Source organism: Coregonus clupeaformis, chromosome 6 (assembly GCF_020615455.1).
Source record: "Coregonus clupeaformis isolate EN_2021a chromosome 6, ASM2061545v1, whole genome shotgun sequence".
NCBI lineage: Eukaryota > Metazoa > Chordata > Actinopteri > Salmoniformes > Salmonidae > Coregonus > Coregonus clupeaformis.
In genome coordinates this window covers 8695975-8718357 of record NC_059197.1, presented here as the reverse complement: position 1 = coordinate 8718357, position 22383 = coordinate 8695975, and the positions used below count along the sequence as shown (strand labels likewise).

The 22383-nt window shown below is 43.0% G+C and overlaps 1 protein-coding gene across 1 annotated transcript in view; it reads right to left on the bottom strand.

Annotated features, from left to right (window-relative positions):
* Window positions 1-22383, bottom strand: part of LOC121567282 (S-arrestin-like) — a 47247-nt gene that overhangs the window by 11638 nt on the left and 13226 nt on the right. The window contains exons 6-13 of the mRNA XM_045218015.1: window positions 14202-14261; window positions 14048-14115; window positions 13011-13146; window positions 4066-4150; window positions 3915-3987; window positions 3643-3780; window positions 3440-3517; window positions 3288-3302 (exon numbers count right to left, since the gene is read on the bottom strand). Of these exons, the coding sequence (XP_045073950.1) occupies window positions 3288-3302; window positions 3440-3517; window positions 3643-3780; window positions 3915-3987; window positions 4066-4150; window positions 13011-13146; window positions 14048-14115; window positions 14202-14261 (653 nt within the window). The remainder of the gene's footprint in view (window positions 1-3287; window positions 3303-3439; window positions 3518-3642; window positions 3781-3914; window positions 3988-4065; window positions 4151-13010; window positions 13147-14047; window positions 14116-14201; window positions 14262-22383) is intronic.

Below are 22383 nucleotides of genomic sequence, written 5' to 3'. Positions count from 1 at the left end.
AGTGGGACATCATGACAGAGCTCACCCAGGCCAATTTACAAAGGACCCCTCCTCCCGAATGCCCCCCTAACAAAACTTTTGTACCTCAAGATCTCTGTCGGAAAGTGCTACAGCAAGTTCACTCCGTACTCAGCTCCGGTCATCCTGGAATCGCTGCCACTGTTCACCTGCTTCAGAACAGCTTTTGGTGGCCAACCTTGCGGGCAGACACAATAAAATTCATTAACGAATGCACCACCTGTAACACAAGCAAACATCTCAGACAACTACCATCGGGCCTACTGCAACCACTGCCAGTTCCCCACCGACCATGGTCCCATCTTGCCATAGACTTTATTACCGATCTTCCCAAGTCCAATGGGAACACCACAATACTCACTGTCATAGATCGCTTCTCCAAGGCCTGCCGGTTGATTCCACTTCCCAAATTGCCTACTGCATTGGAAACAGCCGAACTCATGTGCAACCTTGTGTTTCGCTTCTATGGCCTGCCTGAGGACATCGTGTCGGATCGGGGGCCCCCAATTCACATCCAGAGTATGGTCAGCATTCTTCCAACAACTCAACATCAACATTAGCCTCACGTCAGGATATCACCCACAATCTAATGGTCAGACAGAACGCCTCAATCAGGAAGTCACCCGGTTTCTCAGAACCTACTGTCATCAGAACCAAGCAGATTGGAATCGATTCCTCATGTGGGCGGAGTATGCACAGAACTCACTCCAGAAACCCTCCACCGGTCTAACTCCATTCCAATGTGTAATGGGCTTCCAACCTCCCCCTATTTCCATGGTCAGGGGAACCCACCGAGGTACCCTCTGTCAACGACTGGCTCCAGAGAAGCGAGGACATCTGGAGTCAGGCTCACACCCACCTGCTACGTGCTGTCAGGAGACAGAAGTTGCAGGCCAATCGTCACCGTCGCCCCAATCCCGAATATACTCCAGGTCAATGGGTCTGGCTATCCACTCGAGACCTACGCCTCAGACTTCCTTGCAAGAAACTCAGTCCCAGGTATGTAGGCCCCTTCCAAATTGTTAAACAGATTACACCAGTTTCCTTCCGTTTGGCATTACCCTCTAATTATCGTATCTCTCCCACTTTTCATGTATCACTTCTCAAACCCGCTGGTGGTCCGAGAGCGGAGGAGGAGGAGCAGACCAGTGATCAGGGCCCCCCACCCATCTTGGTGGACGGCGAGGAGGCATATCAGGTTCGAGATCTACTCGATTCCAGACGCCGGGGCAGGCTCCTCCAATATCTGGTGGATTGGGAGGGGTACGGACCGGAAGAGCGATCCTGGGTTAATACAGAGGACATACTCGACCCCGCACTCATGACTGAGTTCCATAGGACGCACCCGGAGAAACCGGCCCCCCGACCTCGAGGAAGACCCCGGCGTCGTTCGCCTTTTCGCGTCAGGAGCCGCTCGCAGGGGGGGGGCTCTGTCACAAACGAGGCTCTCGCTGTTCCTCCTGCTCACCACCAGAGGGAACCCTCTCCTGAGTATTAAACCCCTGAACTTCATTTCCCACATACCTGGCTCTGATTACCGTTGCACCTGACTCCCATTAGTAGACTATTTAGGTGCTCTCTCTCTCTCTCTCTTTGCGAAGTCGTGTTAGCCCTGGTGATCATTGCTGTGCGTTTTCTCCTGTGTCTGTCTACCCGTGGATTTACTCTGGACTGTTTTCCCTCCTTGATTGTTTGCTGTCTGCCTTGGACTATATTCCTTATTGGACTAATTGTTGTAGCTTGCTGCCTGCACTTACCTTATGCCTGTACCTGGATTACGAGTTGCCTTTTCCCTACTGCTGTGTCTGCTGGCGATTGACCCTGTTTGTACGACCAAGCTTGTAATAAAACTGCAAATGGATCCTCACTCTCCTGGAGCGTCATTACAGTATGCACTCACTAACTGTAAGTCGCTCTGGATAAGAGCGTCTGCTAAATGACTAAAATGTAAATGTATAGTCAGTAAGCAGTTTAGCAGCTACACCAGCTGGCCCCGGTGGCAATAAAAAACGTACCTTGACTTGGAAGAGTTCCAGTTTTGGATAGTCATAGCCAGCTAGCTAACATAGCATCCCTCTGTTTGAGCCGGGTGATTGAGTAGGCTAAACTAGCCATCTGTATTTGCTAGCTAAGTAAGTGAAACTGAAAAATAAATGACAATCTCTCTTGCTTCTCATTCATTTTTGAAGAAATTAATTTGTTAAACTGTTCAACTATTGTTTATCTCTCTTTGAGTCAACTACTCACCACATTTTATGCACTGCAGTGCTAGCTAGCTGTAGCTTATACCTTCATTACTAGATTCATTCTCTGATCCTTTGATTGGGGGGACAACATGTCAGTTCATGCTGCAAGAGCTCTGATAGGTTGGAGGACGTCCTCCGGAAGTTGTCATAATTACTGTGTAAGTCTATGGAAGGGGGTGAGAACCAAGTGCCTCCTAGGTTTTGTATTGTATTCCGAGGAGGACTGAAGCTAGCTGTCCTCCGGCCCCGTGTAGCTCAGTTGGTAGAGCATGGTGTTTGCAACGCCAGGGTTGTGGGTTCGATTCCCACGGGGGGCCAGTATGAAAACGTATGCGCTCACTAACTGTAAGTCGCTCTGGATAAGAGCGTCTGCTAAATGACTCAAATGTAAAATGTACACCATGGCGCTACCCTAGAGAGTGCTGTTGAGTCTACTGTAGACCTTCATTGCAAAACAGTGTATTTTAATCAATTATTTGGTCACGTGAATATATTTAGTATAGTTTTACAATTTTTATTTTTATGAAGTTGGAGGAGGATGGTCCACCCCTTCCTCCTCTGAAGAGCCTCCACTGGGTGGCATAGCAGGAAGATTAGAATGCTTTGAACCAAGAGGTTGTGAGTTCAAATCCCAGGTGAGGACATGTTGAATAATAATTACTGTACAAATGAACATGCACAATGTAATCATGTACGTCAAAGTGTGTCAAATATGTAAGTTGAGAACATTGTATGTTAAAAGCACTGTGTGTAACTAGTTCCACAGGTAAGATGCCCAAATAATAATTTCTAGTTGAACAATCATTTTACGTTGACAGAATTTTTGCCTACATTTTCTCGTGTCGGAGGTAAGTTTGTGCCAACAAAAAATGTTACGTTCAGGTAACACTTTGACCAAAAAAGTTGAATAAACTTTTTAAAAAGCCAGTGGAACCTGTTACTTAATAATATTTAGTTGAAAGAACTAGATTTGTTTTACAGTGTGACTGACTGACAAAAAAGAAAATGTGAAATTAGCCATACCTAGATCCCACCATCCTTTTGAGAATAGATCAGGAAATAAGGTGATTAAATGAAGATTAAATGAAGTAGTATTATTAAGAATACTTAACATAGGGGCTTAGTTATGGTGTATATATATGCTGTGGCTAGCTATAGTAGATTCACATACTCACCCAGAAGCATTGAGCCTAACCACCACTTTGTAGGACACAAGCATACCCTGCACTTCCTTTAGGACTTCCTCCTTCACACTGCAGGCATGAGAGAGGAAGGGAGAGGGGGGCAGGTCAGAATATTAGAGATCTTCTGCTGCCGTCTTGTAAATGTAAACCAGTGTGAGATTTTTGAGCAGCAGAGTGTAGTGATGGTCACTCACATGCTCGAGGAAGCCAGATTGGTGTCCTCATGCTTCAGTTTCCCATCCAGAGCAATACCTCGTCTTTCCTTGTTAGCAGCCAATAGAGGAATGAGGGTGTACACCTTCTTCAGGGTTGTGCCAGAGGGCACTGAATCTCTGTGGGGAAACTTAAGAAGATTACTACGCTGCCTTACTTGTGATTCTACCATCTTCATGTTGCAACTTTTATTTGACCAATAAAGAAAACAAATCATCAGTAATAAGAGATTGATTGATATATATATACTTACGAGCTCTCTTCTAGGGCAACTGCCCTAACATACTTGTCATTGGAATAAAGGACCACATTGGTCACCTGCTCCACTGTAGACACAAGCAGGCAGAATGAACATATAGGTCACGTCAAGTCACCACACCACCAAACAACAACAACATTCTTACCTGCAACAGTGATGTCTTTCAGTGATCTGCTGGAGCTGTTGTTGATGTTGACACTGACCTTGATTGGTTCACCATGGTAATATGTCTGCAGGGAGAGAGCGAAAAAGACAGAGGTGGGACTATTATTCGAGTCACAAGCAAATCTCAAGTCACAAGGTCCGAGTCTCACGTAGAGTCCCAAGTAGAACGGGTCAAGACACGAGTCAAATTCAAGTCATGCATTCTAAACCAAGTCAAGTTTCAAATCAAGTAAAAATAAAATCTATACATGCAGTGACTTGTTCAACTACAAATCTATTAATTGAGGCTACCAGGCAGTCCATTTCATTGTTTTGCCTACAACATATCTTTATTACCCTATGTAACTGTAAAATATGGACCTTGTCATAAGGGCATTAAATCAGCAGAATGAAAGGCAGGTTGACGTGCTCAGAGTGTAGATTTATTGATAGGTCTTGGTGATCCAATGGTGAAAGCGCCATATATACAAGTAGATTTACCAAATATACACGGGCAATAGCCCAAAAGAAATACCCTCTGTATCAGGTTTAACCTGTCCTATCTGAACGGACACTGGTAGAAGGAAATACTGTACAGAAACCAACTTGAATCTGTCTAACAGCAGCTCAAACAGGTAGGCCTACATAATATAAGCACTTGACCCCCAGGTCCATACAATTACCCAATTGCCAGTTACAACCAATAAACTGGTTCTACAATGCAAAAGGCAATTTCCACATCTATTGTTACTTACATTCGTCTTAATCAAATTAATGATTATTAATGATATTTCAACACCATGCATACATGGAACAATCATTTTCTCTTATTCAACGTTCGGACGCCAAAGCGTGGAGCGCAGGCCACGTAGCCTATTTCTATGCGCACTGAGGCGCGCGCGCTCCTATTACTCACAACAAAAATGACACGAGACATAGAGCACATGCAGTGTTCAAAACAACTGGAACTGTGAAAAATACAAGTTCAAATCATGACGTCAGTGATCTTCAGGTCGGAAAGTCAGAGCTCTAGAAAGAGGCCAGAGTTCCCGAGTTGGAATTCCGAGTTGGATGACCGTTCAAATCGATTTTTTTTCCCCAGTCGGAAGCTCGTTTTTTTCCCTAGTTCCCAGTTGTTTTGAACGCGGCAACAGACACGCGGAACTCCGACATAACCCTGGAAATATGAACAAAGGACATTGAATGAAATAAACATAACTTCTACCTCATGAGTCTTGCGAACGTTCATATGTACTATAAACATCCCGCCCACTCAGAGCAGGGTAAGAAATGGTTGGCTATAAAATGAAAATGTATCGTTGGCCTATCAACATGAAACAAAAATGCCTACATGTTGCACTAAACGGTACAGGGATAGAATGATGAAACGCTAGCAATTATTGTACTATTAGATTTACCACATGCATTTAAACGTGTGAAAGGCAAATATTTCAGCAAAAAAAGCACTCCACTCCTATGGTGTGTCTTCGCCACTGTAATTATTAATTTTAACAACAAATTCCAAATGCAAGCTTCAGAAGTAAATTATCAATTTCAAGCAATTGTTACATACCAAAAGACCAGTATGCCTATGCTAGTAATTGTTGGTAAGCTTACAAAGTAAACAGTAAATATTCTTGATCAGCATTTTTAAAAATCATTTATTTATTATGGCAATCCTCTATCCCTACAATTTGACCTTTGTGCTGCACCCGATCCTATAGCTGTACAGCAAATCAGCAATCTGTTAGCTAGCTCACTCGACCTGCGTTGATTGACAGTTTGCTGGTCCAATCAGAGTGCCAAGTGTGAGTTTCACTAGCCAATCTGTTGCAGTTTTTTTTTTTCACGGCCCTCCTATGTTTTAATGGCTGTAATAGTAAAGACCATAGGAGCTTGTGAGTTTCAAGTTTGGGGAAGTTTACATTTTCTACCTATCTGCGTGCCAGTTATGGTTATTTTTATATGCACAGTTTCATTTCAATAATGTTTTTGTTTCTCAAAATTGTATAACTTCCATCATCAACTAAGTAAAATACATAGGCCTAAAACAGTAGAAAATATCCGGATAAATTCTGGTTCTTTCAATCACAATCTATCTACTCCGCCTGTCTGCCTCCCTTTCTATCTGTCTTGACTTGAGCTATTGCTAGTGAAGTGCAACATTGTATCAAATCATCACTTGGTCCGGCCCAACACTGTCTCTAGCGAACTTGCAACATTGTATCAACCAGCCTATTCTGGGCCCTCAGTTTACTGCGCCAGTGAGCTCCGGACAGAAAGCTGTTTTTTATTACGTTTCCACTGGATATATGGGATCATCAGATCATGATATTTTGCTCTTTCACACGGCTTGGTGATTATTTGAGGCTGGGAGTGTTGGAAAGATTTTTCAAATACTGAGGAATTATCATTGGCAATGGATGTTAAAAACCAGACTTTGTTGACTTGTGTCAGGCGCAGAAAAACATTTGTGGTGTATGTGGTGAGTTAAAACAATCAGAAAATCAAACTTTGCCAAATGGGCACTTTCCTACGTAATGTATGCAAATTATACTCAAGACACATTATCTAAACACATATTTTAGACGCTTTTCACTGACAGACGCAACTCAATCAGCTAGACCTATTGCCACGCGCACTACCCAAATCGTGGGTTGCCCAAACACACTGGTGATTTGAAACAATACAGAACATGAAAATAAATAAAAACTAATGATCCTCTGTGGCTAAGTCATGCTCCCTGGTGAAGTATTTGGAAGTATTTTATTTAGACAGGAGTAACTATATAATTTTGGCAAAACATACATTTACTTTAGGGCAATGCAGCATCCTAACAGTACACTGTGCACCCGCCAACTTTCCTTTCCAATTCGGAAGAGGCTGAAACCAGAAATCTGTATATAATGACGAGATCCTCATGTCTCCGCCCTAACAATGGAAGTCTTTGTCCCAAAGGCGAGAAGGCAGGCGACAAGCTTAGGTCTGCATATTATTCCCATAAAAACGCATTGGGCTTATACTGGACAGAATTTGGCAAGAGTGACCCCTCTCGCTATTATATCACAGAAGAAAGCATCCGAGCTATAAAATATACAGACCACAAATTCCAATTGGCTATACTTAATCTCTTTAACATCATCCTCAGCTCTGGCATCTTCTAATATTTGGAACCAAGGACTGATCACCCCAATCCACAAAAGTGGAGACAAATTTGACCCCAATAACTACCGTGGGATATGCATCAACAGCAACCTTGGGAAAATCCTCTCGTACATTTCCTCAGTGAAAACAATGTACTGAGCAAATTGGCTTTTTACCAAATTACCGTACACACCCTAATTGACAAACAAACAAAACAAAACAAAGGCAAAGTCTTCTCATGCTTTGTTTCTTTTTCAAAAAAGCTTTTGACTCAATTTGGCATGAGGGTCTGCTATACAAATTGATGGAAAGCGGTGTTGAGGGAAGAACATACGACATTATAAAGTCCATGTGCACAAACAAGTGTGCAGTTAAAATTGGCAAAAAAAACATTTCTTTCCACAGGGCCGTGGGGTGAGACAGGGATGCAGCTTGAGCCCCACCCTCTTCAACATATATATATATATATATATATATATCTCAACATATTGGTGAGGGCACTAGAACAGTCTGCAGCACCCGGACTCACCCTACTAGAATCTAAAGTCAAATGTCTATTGTTTGCTGATGACCCGGTGCTTCTGTCCCCAACCAAGGAGGGCCTACAGCAGAACCTATATCTTCAGCACAGATTCTGTCAGACCTGGGCCCTGATCGTAAATCTCATTAAGACAAAATTAATGGTGTTCCAAAAAAGGTCCAGTTGTCTGGACCACAAATAGAAATTCCATCTAGCCACCGTTGCCCTAGAGCACACAAAACTACACATACCTCGGCCTAAACATCAACGCCACAGGCAACTTCCACAAAGCTGTGAACGATCTGAGAGAAAAGGCAAGAAGGGCCTTCTACGCCATCAAAAGGAACATAACATTTGACATCCCAATTAGGATCTGGCAAAAAATATTTTGATACTGGGGTCCGCTCACCAACCAAGTATTCACAAAATGGGACAAACACCAAATTGAGACTCTGCATGCAGAATTCTGCAAAAACATCCTCCGTGAACAACGTAAAACACCAAATAATACATGCAGAGCAGAATTAGGCTGATACCTGGTAATTATCAAAATCCAGAAAAGAGCTGTTAAATTCTACAAACACCTTTAAAAGGAAGCGATTCCCAAACCTTCCATAACAAAGCCATCCCCTAAATACCACAGCGTGAAATACCACAGTGTGCCATAACAGCAGCAAGATTTGTGACCTGTTGCCACAAGAAAAGGGCAACCAGTGAAGAACAAACACCATTGTAAATACAACCCATATTTATGTTTCTTTATTTTCCCTTTTGCACTTTAACTATTTGCACATCGTTATAACACTATACAGTGCATTCAAAGTATTCAGACCCCTTGACATTTTCCACATTTTGTTACGTTACAGCCTTATTCTAAAATGGATTAAATAGTTTTTTTCCCCTCATCAATCTACACATAATACCCCAAAATGACAAAGCAAAAACGGGTTTTTAGAAATATTTGCAAAAAAAACTAACGGAAATGTTACATTTACATAAGTATTCAGACCCTTTACTCAGTACTTTGTTGAAGCACCTTTGGCAGCAATTACAGCCTTGAGTCTTCTTGGGTATGACGCTACAAGCTTGGCACACCTGTATTTGGGGAGTTTCTCTCATTCTTCTCTGCAAATCCTCTCAAGCTCTGTCAGGTTGGATGGGGAGCGTCGCTGCACAGCTATTTGCAGGTCTCTCCAGAGATGTTCGATCGGGTTCAAGTCCGGGCTCTGGCTGGGCCACTCAAGGACATTGAATGACTTGTCCTGAAGCCACTCCTGCGTTGTCTTGGCTGTGTGCTTAGGGTCGTTGTCCTGTTGGAAGGTGAACCTTCGCCCCAGCCTGAAGTCCTGAGCGCTCAAGGATCTCTCTGTACTTTGCTCTGTTCATCTTTCCCTCTATCCTGACTAGTCTCCCAGTCCCTGCTGCTGAAAAACATCCCCACAGCATGATGCTGCCACCACCATGTTTCACCGTAGGTATGGTGCCAGGTTTCCTCCAGACATGATGCTTGGCATTCAGGCCAAAGAGTTCAATCTTGGTTTCATCAGACCAGAGAATCTTGTTTCTGATGGTTTGATTCCTTTAGGTGTCTTTTGGCAATCTCCAAGCAGGCTGACATGTGCCTTTTACTGAGTGGCTTCCGTCTGGCCACTCTACCGTAAAGGCCGGATTGGTGGAGTGCTGCAGAGATGGTTGTCCTTCTGGAAGGTTCTCCCATCTCCACAAAGGAACTCTGGAGCTCTGTCAGAGTGACCATCAGATTCTTGGTCACCTCCCTGACCAAGGCCCTTCTCCCCCGATTGCTCAGTTTGGCCGGGCAGCCAGATCTAGGAAGAGTCTGTGGTTCCAAACTTCTTCCATTTAATAATGATGGAGGTCACTGTGTTCTTGGGGACCTTCAATGCTGCAGAAATGTTTTGTAACCTTCCCCAGATATGTGCCTCGACACAATCCTGTCTCGGAGCTCTACGGACAATTTCTTCAACCTCATGGCTTGGTTTTTGCTCTGACATGCACTGTCAAATGTGTGACCTTATATAGACCGGTGTGTGCCTTTCCTAATCATGTCCAATCAATTGAATTTTCCTCAGGTGGACTCCAATCAAGTTGTAGAAACATCTCAAGGATGATCAATGGAAACAGGATGCACCTGAGCTCAATTTTGATTCTCATAGAAAAGGGTCTGAATACTTATGTAAATAAGGTATTTTTATTTGTAATACATTTGCAAACATTTCTAAAAACCTGCTTTCGCTTTGTCATTATGGCGTATTGTGTGTAGGTTGATGAGGAAAAAAAGTAATTTAATCCATTTTAGAATAAGGTTGTAACGTAACAGTGTGGAAAAAGTAAAGGGGTCTGAATACTTTCCGAATGCACTGTACATAGCCATAATATGACATTTTAAATGTCTCTATTCCTTTGAAACGTTTGTGTGTAATGTTTACTGTTCATTTGATTGTTTATTTCACTTTGTTTATTTATTTACCTTGCTTTGGCAACATAAACATATGTTTCCCATGCCAATGGTTTCATTTCAGATAGACAAATAATCATGTTTTGTTGCAAAACTCTATATATCGCCACACTCTGAGATAAATAAGTAGGGAGTACTGCTAGAGTAGGTTTTACACAGTCAAATGTGACAAATAACTAACTTTTTTTTATAAAGAACTGTACAAATGATACATTTGTGACATCAATATACAGTACCAGTCAAAAGTTTGGACACCTACTCATTCAAGGGTTTTTCTTTATTATTTACAATTTTTTTGTATTGTAGAATAATAGTGAAGACATCAAAACTATGAAATAACACATATGGAATCATGTAGTAACCAAAAAAGTGTTAAACAAATCAAAATATATTTTATATTTGTGATTCTTCAAATAGCCACCATTTGCCTTGATGACAGCTTTGCACACTCTTGGTATTCTCTCAACCAGCTTCACCTGGAATGCTTTTCCAACAATCTTGAAGGAGTTCCCACATATGCTGAGCACTTGTTGGCTGCTTTTCCTTCACTCTGCCGTCCGACTCATCCCAAAACATCTCACTTGGGTTGAGGTCGGGGGATTGTGGAGGCCAGGTCATCTGATGCAGCACTCCATCACTCTCCTTCTTGGTAAAATAGCCCTAACACAGCCTGGAGATGTGTTGGGTCATTGTCCTGTTGAAAAACAAATGATAGTCCCTCTAAGCCCAAACCAGATGGGATGGCGTATCGCTGTAGAATGCTGTAAATCACAGACAGTGTCACCAGCAAAGCACCCCCACACCATAACAACACCTCCTCCATGCTTTACGGTGGGAACTACACATGCGGAGATCATCCATTCACCCACACCGCGTCTCACAAAGACACGGCGGTCGGAACCAAAAATCTCAAATTTGGATTCCAGACCAAAGGACAAATGTCCACCGGTCTAATGTCCATTGCTCGTGTTTCTTGGCCCAAGCAGGTCTCTTCTTTTTATTGGTGTCCTTTAGTAGTGGTTTCTTTGCAGCAATTCGACCATGAAGGCCTGATTCACACAGTCCCCTCTGAACAGTTGATGTTGAGATGTGTCTGTTACTTGACCTCTGAAGCATTTATTTGGGCTGCAATTTCTGAGGCTGGTAACTCTAATGAAGTTATCTCTGCAACCGAGGTAACTCTGGGTCTTCCATTCCTGTGGTGGTCCTCATGAGAGCTAGTTTCATCATAGCGCTTGATGGTTTTTGTGACTGCACATGAAGAAACTTTCAAAGTTCTTGAAATGTTCTGTATTGACTGACCTTCATGTCTTAAAGTAATGATGGACTGTCGTTTCTCTTTGCTTATTTGAGCTGTTCTTGTCATGATATGGACTTGTTTTTTTACCAAATAGGGCTATCTTCTGTATACCCCCTACCTTGTCACAACACAACTGATTGGCTCAAACGCATTAAGAAGGAAAGAAATTCCACAAATTAACTTTTAAGAAGGCACACCTGTTAATTGAAATGCATTCCAGGTGACTACCTCATGAAGCTGGTTGAGAGAATGCCAAGAGTGTGCAAAGATTTTATCAAGGCAAAAGGTGGCTATTTGAAGAATCTCAAATATAAAATATATTTTGATTTGTTTAACACTTTTTTGGTTACTACATGATTACATGTGTTATTTCATAGTTTTGAGGTCTTTACTATTATTCAACAATGTAAAAAATTGTAAGAATAAAGAAAAACCCTCGAATTAGTAGGTGTCCCAACTTTTGACTGGTAGTGTATGTATGTGTGTGTGTGTATATGTATATATATATATATATATATATATATATATATATATATATATATATTTTAAAATGAATCAATACAGGAATGAGATCTGTATGTTAAAATATTAACGTTTTACATTTTAGGCATTTAGCAGATGCTTTTATCCAGAGCGACTTACAGTTAGTCCATTCATCTTAAGCTCGCTAGGTGTGACAACCACAGATCACAGTCAAATATACAGGATATTATCATTCCATTCCAGCTAAACCAGGGGTGGACAATAATTTCGGCTCAAGGGCCACATTGGGATTTCAAAATTCATCGGAGGCCCGCACAGATGTTTTTCAGGACCGATTTGATAATCAAAAGCAATTTGCGGGCCAGAAAAAGGTCAGTTATTTGAAAACATATAGGTCCATTATCATTTCTACATTCTTTTTATCTAGTTTTGACGTTCAAGCCCCCCCCCCCCAAAAAAAAAAAAATTGGGTATGTTGACCACCCCTTAGCTAAGTTTAACAATGGCTATAGCGTTTTGCAACAAAACCCATTTTCAAATCAAATCAACCAAAAAATGTCACATGCGCCAGATACAACCTTACCGTGAAATGCTTACTTACAAGCACTTAACCAACAATGCATTTTTAAGAAAAATAAGAGTTAAGAAAATATTTACTAAATAAATGAAAGTAAAAAGAAAGTAACACAATAGAATAACATTAACGTGGCTATATACAGGGGGTACCGGTACCGAGTCAATGTGCGGCGTTAGTCGAGGTAATTTAGGTAATATGTACATGATTTCATTAGAAATCAGAGAAAGTAATATTTTAAACTCACATGTAGGTACCTATAAGCAATCATTTCTGATGAAAAAACAAGTGTGAAAGTTGGTGGATATAAAACTTTGGAACTAAACACTTCATTTTAAACCTTGCAGGGCTGCTGTCACTCTGCTATGTTCAAAGGTTTGTCTCCTACAATTCTAGCCCATGGTGAGGAACTGAAGCTGACTCACTGGTTTCTCTGAAGGACAACTCACCTCTTTCTCCAGGCTGACCTGCATGTGCAGAGGTTTGTCCGACATGAGGAACTCACAGGTGGTCTCTGAGGACGGGACGGTCTTACTATCCTCCGGAGCGTACTGGATCTTACGGATGGCCAGACGCACGGAGCTCCTGTGGGAGACCGAGAGCAAAGGTCAGTAACCTGGTGGCTTGATGAAGAACTGTCATGCTGGACAACACTTGATTCTGAAATGCAATGACTTGGACCTGTAGTGCAGTAAACCAGAACACACACATATTCAGAGCAACTAAAGACAATATAGTATATGAATTGGGACTGGTGGAACTACAGTACCAGTCAAAAGTTTGGACACATCTACTCATTCCAGGGTTTTTCTTTATTTTTACTATTTTCTACATTATAGAATAATAGTGAAGACTTCAAAACTATGAAATAACACATATGTAATCATGTAGTAACCAAAAAAGTATTAAACAAATCAAAATATGTTATATTTGAGATTCTTCAAATAGCCACCCTTTGCCATCAAGCTCTATAATGAAACTGGCTCTCATGAGGATCACCACAGGAATGGAAGACCCAGATATACCTCTGCTGCAGATGATAACTTCATTAGAGTTACCAGCCTCAGAAATTGCAGCCCAAATAAATGCTTCAGAGTTCAAGTAACAGACGTATCTCAACATCAACTGTTAAGAGGGGACTGTGTGAATCAGGCCTTCATGATCGAATTGCTGCAAAGAAACCACTACTAAAGGACACCAATAAAAAGAAGAGACCTGCTTGGGCCAAGAAACACGAGCAATGGACATTAGACCGTTGGAAATTTGTCCTTTGGTCTGGACCCCAAAATTGAGATTTTTGGTTCCAACCGCCATGGCTTTGTGAGACCCGGTGTGGGTGAACGGATGATCTCCGCATGTGTATTTCCTACTGTAAAGCATGGAGTGTGTCAACTTTTGACTGGTAGTGTACATTACACTTCAACAGCATCCAGAAGTGGACTGTACTTTGGTTGGTGTCTCTAGTTGTTTGTGAGTCTGAATTTACCGCTTTTCGATTTTCTCGTCTTGGTTCTCAGCACAGAAAGCCTTTACTTCGAACTCGACTGCGCAGCGCTGTGAACAGAGAGGTTGAGAATTTAGAATACCGTACTGCCAACATGAATTCTGTTACAAAGGCTGCTGCTGGCTGTGTTACTCACCTTGCCCACATCGGATGGAGCCGGCTGCAGACACACAGAGCACGGCAGGTTGTCTGGGAACTGAAAGACACAGAACACATCAGCCTGTCAACTTCGTGTCACACCCACTACTTACTACTGTCAGTCTGTTAGTGTCATATCCACTACTTCAATGTACTATCTTAATTTGATAACTCTGCTAGAGCAGAGAATTTTCCTGCACAGCAGGACATACAAAGTGTAGTGTATTAGAGGTTTAGAAAGCTTCTAAATTTTGTAATTTCCACTTTTAAATGTCATACTTGATTTATCCTAACAAAAATTTCACATAATAATTCACATTTCCTGTTGCTGCAGGATTATTTTCCTGCTGTGAGAAACTGGTCAAATTAAGATAGTACATGCCGTATGTACAATTGTTAGTCTGTTACAATGTTTCATCCACTACTTGCTACAGTTTATTGTAATCTTCCTTATTAGGATTTTTTCTTGAGCATGTGACCTGACCAGGAGAAACTCTAGAGCTGTGTTCAAATACCCATACTAACATACTGTATGCTTAATGAGTATATACTACATACTATTAGTTAATTTTAGTATACTGTAAACGAACGATATCATTTCAGTTGAGCATACTAGCGCTTCGCCTGTCTACCGGAAGTTGATGCTGTTGCTATGCAACCTCTTGCTAGCTTGTTAGCATAACAATTTACTAGCTAGACTTCGGGTGTGTTCGTAAATTCAATCTGGAGTGCCAGAGTGTGCTCTGGGCGTTCGTAAATTCAGAGCGTGACGCTCTGGCCTAGGAGTTGGGTTGATCCGAGTGTTTTGACCTCTCAACGGCAGTCAAGCACCCAAGCTAAATGGCTAACTTGCTAGCTACTTCCAGACACAAATGAGAGAACACCTCACTCTGACCAGTTAGGCAGTTTTCATGTTATCTGGAGCGTTAGTGACTGTAACTGTGCTGCTGGCAACAATTTAATTACGCTTTTTTGCCGACGTTTACTGACACCGGCCACATTCAACAGGTGTTGAGCTTCCGTAAATTCATCAGTTATTCTACGCTCTGGCACAGTCAGACGAGAGTGCTCTGAAATCGGAGTAGATAGCCGGAGCGAATTTACGAACACACCCGAATGAATGCTTGTATACTTCGTATTTTGGCGAATGTAGTACAACATCAGGGAACTTTTGGCATACTAACTATATCTGTACTATGACTAATAAGCATACTACATACTCAATTTACATCACAAGTAGTGCGGTTAGTATGAGTATTCGAACACAGTTTAGGTCTTTCCTGGTCAGGTCATGTGGTCAGCAAAAACTGCTGGCCGTTACGGAATCCATTCAGCTTACTGATGCTGAATGTAGTAGAGGTAAAATGCACATTTATTTCTGGCATCATATGTACTACTAGCGGCGTCATGCACCTCAAAAATCTGAGGGGGCACAAATACGTGAGGATGGCTGCGGGGTGGTCTCTAGGGGTCAAGGCCCCCTTTTCGTAAATTGGAGAATTTAGCATTTTTCAAACACCTGAAACAGATTTTTCCTGCAATCTAGAGCCATAATCATTATGCGTAATTCTATGTAAAAAAAAAAAAAAAAAAAAACATAATAAGCATACCTCTTGAGCTGTCTGTATCATCCTGACTGGCGGTAAACATTTTTTTTACAAAAAAACTAAATATGCTCTAATCTGGGTAAAATATTGAAAGGAATGTGAGTCTTATTCAGTACATTTAGTTATTGCTTGCTTTTCTAAAGTCTACCAAACTTGACAGCAGGCATGCCAGCTAGTTAGACAAGCTAGCTACTCTAACTTGATTGATAGCTTGAAATGGTTTCTTGGTAGCTAGTTACAGTGGGGGAAAAAAGTATTTAGTCAGCCACCAATTGTGCAAGTTCTCCCACTTAAAAAGATGAGAGAGACCTGTAATTTTCATCATAGGTACACATCAACTATGACAGACAAAATGAGGAAACAAAATCCAGAAAATCACATTGTAGGATTTTTAATGAATTTATTTGCAAATTATGGTGGAAAATAAGTATTTGGTCAATAACAAAAGTTTCTCAATACTTTGTTATATACCCTTTGGTCAAACGTTTTCTGTAAGTCTTCACAAGGTTTTCACACACTGTTGCTGGTATTTTGGCCCATTCCTCCATGCAGATCTCCTCTAGAGCAGTGATGTTTTGGGGCTGTCGCTGGGCAACACGGACATTCAACTCCCTCCAAAGATTTTCTATGGGGTTGAGATCTGGAGACTGGCTAGGCCACTCCAGGACCTTGAAATGCTTCTTACGAAGCCACTCCTTCGTTGCCCGGGCGGTGTGTTTGGGATCATTGTCATGCTGAAAGACCCAGCCACGTTTCATCTTCAATGCCCTTGCTGATGGAAGGAGGTTTTCACTCAAAATCTCACGATACATGGCCCCATTCATTCTTTCCTTTACACGGATCAGTCGTCCTGGTCCCTTTGCAGAAAAACAGCCCCAAAGCATGATGTTTCCACCCCCATGCTTCACAGTAGGTATGGTGTTCTTTGGACGCAACTCAGCATTCTTTGTCCTCCAAACATGACGAGTTGAGTTTTTACCAAAAAGTTCTATTTTGGTTTCATCTGACCATATGACATTCTCCCAATCCTCTTCTGGATCATCCAAATGCACTCTAGCAAACTTCAGACGGGCATGGACATGTACTGGCTTAAGCAGGGGGACACGTCTGGCACTGCAGGATTTGAGTCCCTGGTGGCGTAGTGTGTTACTGATGGTAGGCTTTGTTACTTTGGTCCCAGCTCTATGCAGGTCATTCACTAGGTCCCCCCGTGTGGTTCTGGGATTTTTGCTCACCGTTCTTGTGATCATTTTGACCCCACGGGGTGAGATCTTGCGTGGAGCCCCAGATCGAGGGAGATTATCAGTGGTCTTGTATGTCTTCCATTTCCTAATAATTGCTCCCACAGTTGATTTCTTCAAACCAAGCTGCTTACCTATTGCAGATTCAGTCTTCCCAGCCTGGTGCAGGTCTACAATTTCGTTTCTGGTGTCCTTTGACAGTTCTTTGGTCTTGGCCATAGTGGAGTTTGGAGTGTGACTGTTTGAGGTTGTGGACAGGTGTCTTTTATACTGATAACAAGTTCAAACAGGTGCCATTAATACAGGTAACGAGTGGAGGACAGAGGACCCTCTTAAAGAAGAAGTTACAGGTCTGTGAGAGCCAGAAATCTTGCTTGTTTGTAGGTGACCAAATACTTATTTTCCACCATAATTTGCAAATAAATTCATTAAAAATCCTACAATGTGATTTTCTGGAATTTTTTTCTCAATTTGTCTGTCATAGTTGACGTGTACCTATGATGAAAATTACAGGCCTCTCTCATCTTTTTAAGTGGGAGAACTTGCACAATTGGTGGCTGACTAAATACTTTTTTTCCCCACTGTATAACATTCAAAATGGGTGAATCTTTACTTTAAATGGGTTTCCATCTTATTTTTAACTCCACTGATGGTTTTGTTACAAAAAATGTTGCGTTATATAGCGAATGTACCCACTCTGGTCTTGGCAAATGCGCTCTAGCCATAAACGTGCAGATACAGTGCAGGTATAAGCCTACATTATCAGATTATTATGGACAAAGGAGCAAAATAATTATTATTTGTCAAACAGCAGCCAAGCATCAATCATCATGTCACCAGAACAAGAACATTTATTGGAAAGGAGCATGAAATGACATTGACAGATACAACCGCTGTCTTCCTTGTAGCTAACGTTAGCTGATGATATGTTCGTCAATGACTAGCCGGCAAAAAACCTAATTAAGCAAACTATTTAAGTAACGTCTACTTCTAACAGTGACACTCTTGAAACAAAGTAGCTAGTTGTAAATGGCTACAAAGATGTTAGCTACCAGTACAGTGACATGCTCTGCTCTGTTATTATTTGCTTGCTAGCTAGCTAGCTACAATGACACCGCAGCTTTCTACACCAACTGTCAATTTGTTACCGTTTGTGTGATGTGTAACATTCCTACCCAGCCTGGCTAGCTAGCTAACATTATGTAAACATTGATTAACCCATTTACAAGGCCATGATAGTTTCCCAAATAGTGTCTGTAATTTGGAGAATATGTGATTGATATTGCAGCGGCAATACCTTTCGTATTTTCCTCATACTTACCCGAAGGGACTAAGAGGTCCATCCACATCCACCCCTGCCAAAGATGGAGCATTTGAAGTGCATGCTCTGACTAGCATTGGCATTGCTTCAAGCTCGACTGTGTCGGTCAGGTAAGATGGCATGAGTTCAAATTAGTGCTCACAATATAGTAGGCATATCTAGGAAAACCAAAGTTCCAAACGCTGGGCCTAAAATAGTGTATGAGGTCATACAATACGTTTTGTAGTGATTCCTATGTTGTTGATGTAAATGATATTTGTTGGTCCGTGGTGTAATGAGGAGCAAACAGACGTTGCACTTCACACATTTATGAAATTGCTTATCCCAGTTACTAATAAGCATGCACCCATTAAGAAAACGACTGTAAAAACTGTTAAATCCCCGTGGACTGATGAGGAATTGAAAAATTGTATGGTTGAGAGGGATGAGGCAAAAGTAATGGCAAATAAGTTTGCCTGCACAACCGATTGGCAAACGTTCTGCAAATTGAGAAATCATGTGACTAAACTGAATAGAAAATACGAAACTACACTATGAAACAAAGATAAATGACATAAAGAATGATAGTAAAAACCTTTGGCGCACCTTCAATGAAATTTTGGGAAAAAAGGCAAACTCAGCTCCATCATTCATTGAATCAGATGGCTCATTCATCACAAAACCGACTGATATTGCCAACTACTTTAATGTTTTTTTTCATTGGCAAGATTAGCAAACTTAGGCATGACATGCCAGCAACAAACGCTGACACTACACATCCAAGTATATCTGACCAAATTATGAAAGACAAGAATTGTACTTTTGAATTCCATAAAGGGAGAGTGGAAGAGGGGAAAAAATTCTCGTTATCTATCAACAATGACAAGCCACCGGGGTTTGACAACTTATATATAAAATTACTGAGGATAATAGCGGACTATATTGCCACTCCTATTTGCCATATCTTCAATTTAAGCCTACTAGAAAGTGTGTGCCCTCAGGCCTGGAGGGAATCAAAAGTCATTCCGCTAGCTAAGAATAGTAAAGCACCTTTTACTGGCTCAAATAGCCGACCAATCAGCCTGTTACCAACCCTTAGTAAAGTTTTGGGGAAAATGGTGTTTGACCAGATACAATGCTATTTTACAGTAAACAAATTGACAACTGACTTTCAGCACGCTTATAAGGAAGGACATTCAACAAGCACAGCACTTACACAAATGACTGATGATTGGCTGAGAGAAATTGATGATAAAAAGATTGTGGGGGCTGTTTTGTCAGACTTCCGTGCGGCTTTTGACATTATCGATCATAGTCTGCTGCTGGAAAAACGTATGTGTTATGGCTTTACACCCCCTGAAGCCTCTCCAACATAATCCAGGTAAAATCATGAATTTCCCAGGGCAGCTGTCTAGGCCCCTTACTTTTTTCAATCTTTAATAACGACATGCAACTGGCCTTGAGTAAAGCCAGTGTGTCGATGTATGCGGATGACTCAACGCTATACACGTCAGCTACTGAAATGACTGCAACACTTAAAGAGCTGCAGTTAGTTTCATAATGGGTGGCAAGGAATAAGTTAGTCCTAAATATTTCTAAAACTAAAAGCATTGTATTTGGAACAAATCATTCACTAAACCCTAAACCTTAACTAAATATTGTAATAAATAATGTGGAAATTGAGCAAGTTGTGGTGACTAAACTGCTTGGAGTAACCCTGGATTGTAAACTGTCATGGTCAAAACATATTGATACAACAGTAGCTAAGATGGGGAGAAGTCTGTCCATAATAAAGCGCTGCTCTGCCTTCTTAACAGCACAATCAACAAGGCAGGTCCTACAGGCTCTAGTTTTGTCTCACCTGGACTACTGTTCAGTTGTGTGGTCAGGTACCACAAAGAGTGACTTACGAAAATTGCATTTGGCTCAGAACAGGGCAGCACGGCTGGCCCTTTGACGTACACAGAGAGATTTGACTTCATCACTACTTGTATTTGTGAGAGGTATTGACATGTTGAAAGCACGAGCTGTCTGTTTAAAACAACTAGCACACAACTCAGACACCCATGCATACGCCACCAGAGGTCTCTTCACAGTCCCCAAGTCCAGAACAGACTATGGGAGGCGCACAGTACTACATAGAGCCATTGTCACACTCTGGCTCCAGGACTGTGTGTTAGAGCCAGGGTGTATTTCATTTGGTGGTGTTGGGGTTGGGTGAGTTTCATTTTGTTTGTGTTTAGTGGTGATTGGTCAATGACTCCCAATCGGAGGTAACGAGTGTCAGCTGTCGGCTCGTTATCTCTGATTGGGAGCCATATATATACTGTTGTGTTTCACTGTTTGTTTGTGGGTTTTTGTTCCATGTTTCTGTCAGTGTTACAGAGGACTTCACTATCGTCATTTGTTGTTTTTTCGTGGTTGCTTTATTAAATAAAGTCATTATGTTCACTCCACGCGCTGCGTATTGGTCCGCTCCTTTAGACGATCGTGACAGAAAAACCCACCATAAAAGGACCAAGCAGCGTGTCAAGCGGCAACAGGATCCACCTACACAGGATTTATATCCACCCATAAAGGATTCATGGACATGGGAGGAGATACTGGATGGTAAGGGTCCTTGGGCACAACCGGGGAGAATATCGCCTCCCTCGTGAAGAGCTGGAGGCAGCTAAAGCCGAGAGGAGGCGATATGAGGAGGCAGCACGGAGGCAAGGCTGGAAGCCCGGGAGTACTACCCAAAAAATTTTTTGGGGGGCACATGGCTTGGGCGCCTGGGCAGCAGGAGGCTGCCACAGGGAGATGTGGAGAGAAGGCTATCGGATTACGGGAGCCATTGGCGAGTAGAGGAGGGAAGTTGTTGTCGCACGGCATGAGAGACTGAAGTGTGTTACCAGTCCGGTCCGGCCCGTTCCTGATCCCCAGTTAAGGCCAGTGGTGTGTGTTCCCGGTACGGACCGGCCTGTTCCTGCTCCACGCACGTATCCCACGGGGTGCGTCACCAGCCCAGCCCGGCCTGTTCCTTCAGAGCCGTCCGCCAGACCGGGAGCCGCTAGAGCCTTCCGCCAGACAGAATCATACACCTGCTATGGAATCAGCAGGAGCCGACGCAGCCTATGCTGGACTGGAGGCTCGGGTTCGTGACCGGCAGGAGCGGCTCATGCGGATGGGAGCCGTCCTGCTGGAGGTGATGACTGCAATCCGAGGCTGGGGTCCGCCTCACCGCTAGCCGCCCAGCCAGCACCGTCAGCCAGCCACGAGCAGCCAGATCCGTCAGCCAGCCATGAGCAGCCAGATCCGTCAGCTAGCCATGAGCAGCCAGATCCGTCAGCCAGCCATGAGCAGCCAGATCCGTCAGCCAGCCATGAGCAGCCAGATCCGTCAGCCAGCCATGAGCAGCCAGATCCGTCAGCCAGCCATGAGCAGCCAGATCTGTCAACCAGCCATGAGCAGCCAGATCCGTCAGCCAGCCACGAGCAGCCAGATCCGTCAGCCAGCCACGAGCAGCCAGATCCGTCAGCTAGCCATGAGCAGCCAGATCCGTCAGCCAGCCATGAGCAGCCAGATCCGTCAGCCAGCCATGAGCAGCCAGATCCGTCAGCCAGCCATGAGCAGCCAGATCCGTCAGCCAGCCATGAGCAGCCAGATCCGTCAACCAGCCATGAGCAGCCAGATCCGTCAGCCAGCCGCGAGCAGCCAGATCCGTCAGCCAGCCACGAGCAGCCAGATCCGTCAGCCAGCCACGAGCAGCCAGATCCGTCAGCCAGCCATGAGCAGCCAGATCCGTCAGCCAGCCACGAGCAGCCAGACCCGTCAGCCAGCCATGAGCAGCCAGATCCGTCAGCCAGCCATGAGCAGCCAGATCCGTCAGCTAGCCATGAGCAGCCAGATCCGTCAGCCAGCCATGAGCAGCCAGATCCGTCAGCCAGCCATGAGCAGCCAGATCCGTCAGCCAGCCATGAGCAGCCAGATCCGTTAGCCAGCCATGAGCCGTCCAGCCAGGATCCGCCAGAGCCGTCCAGCCAGGATCCG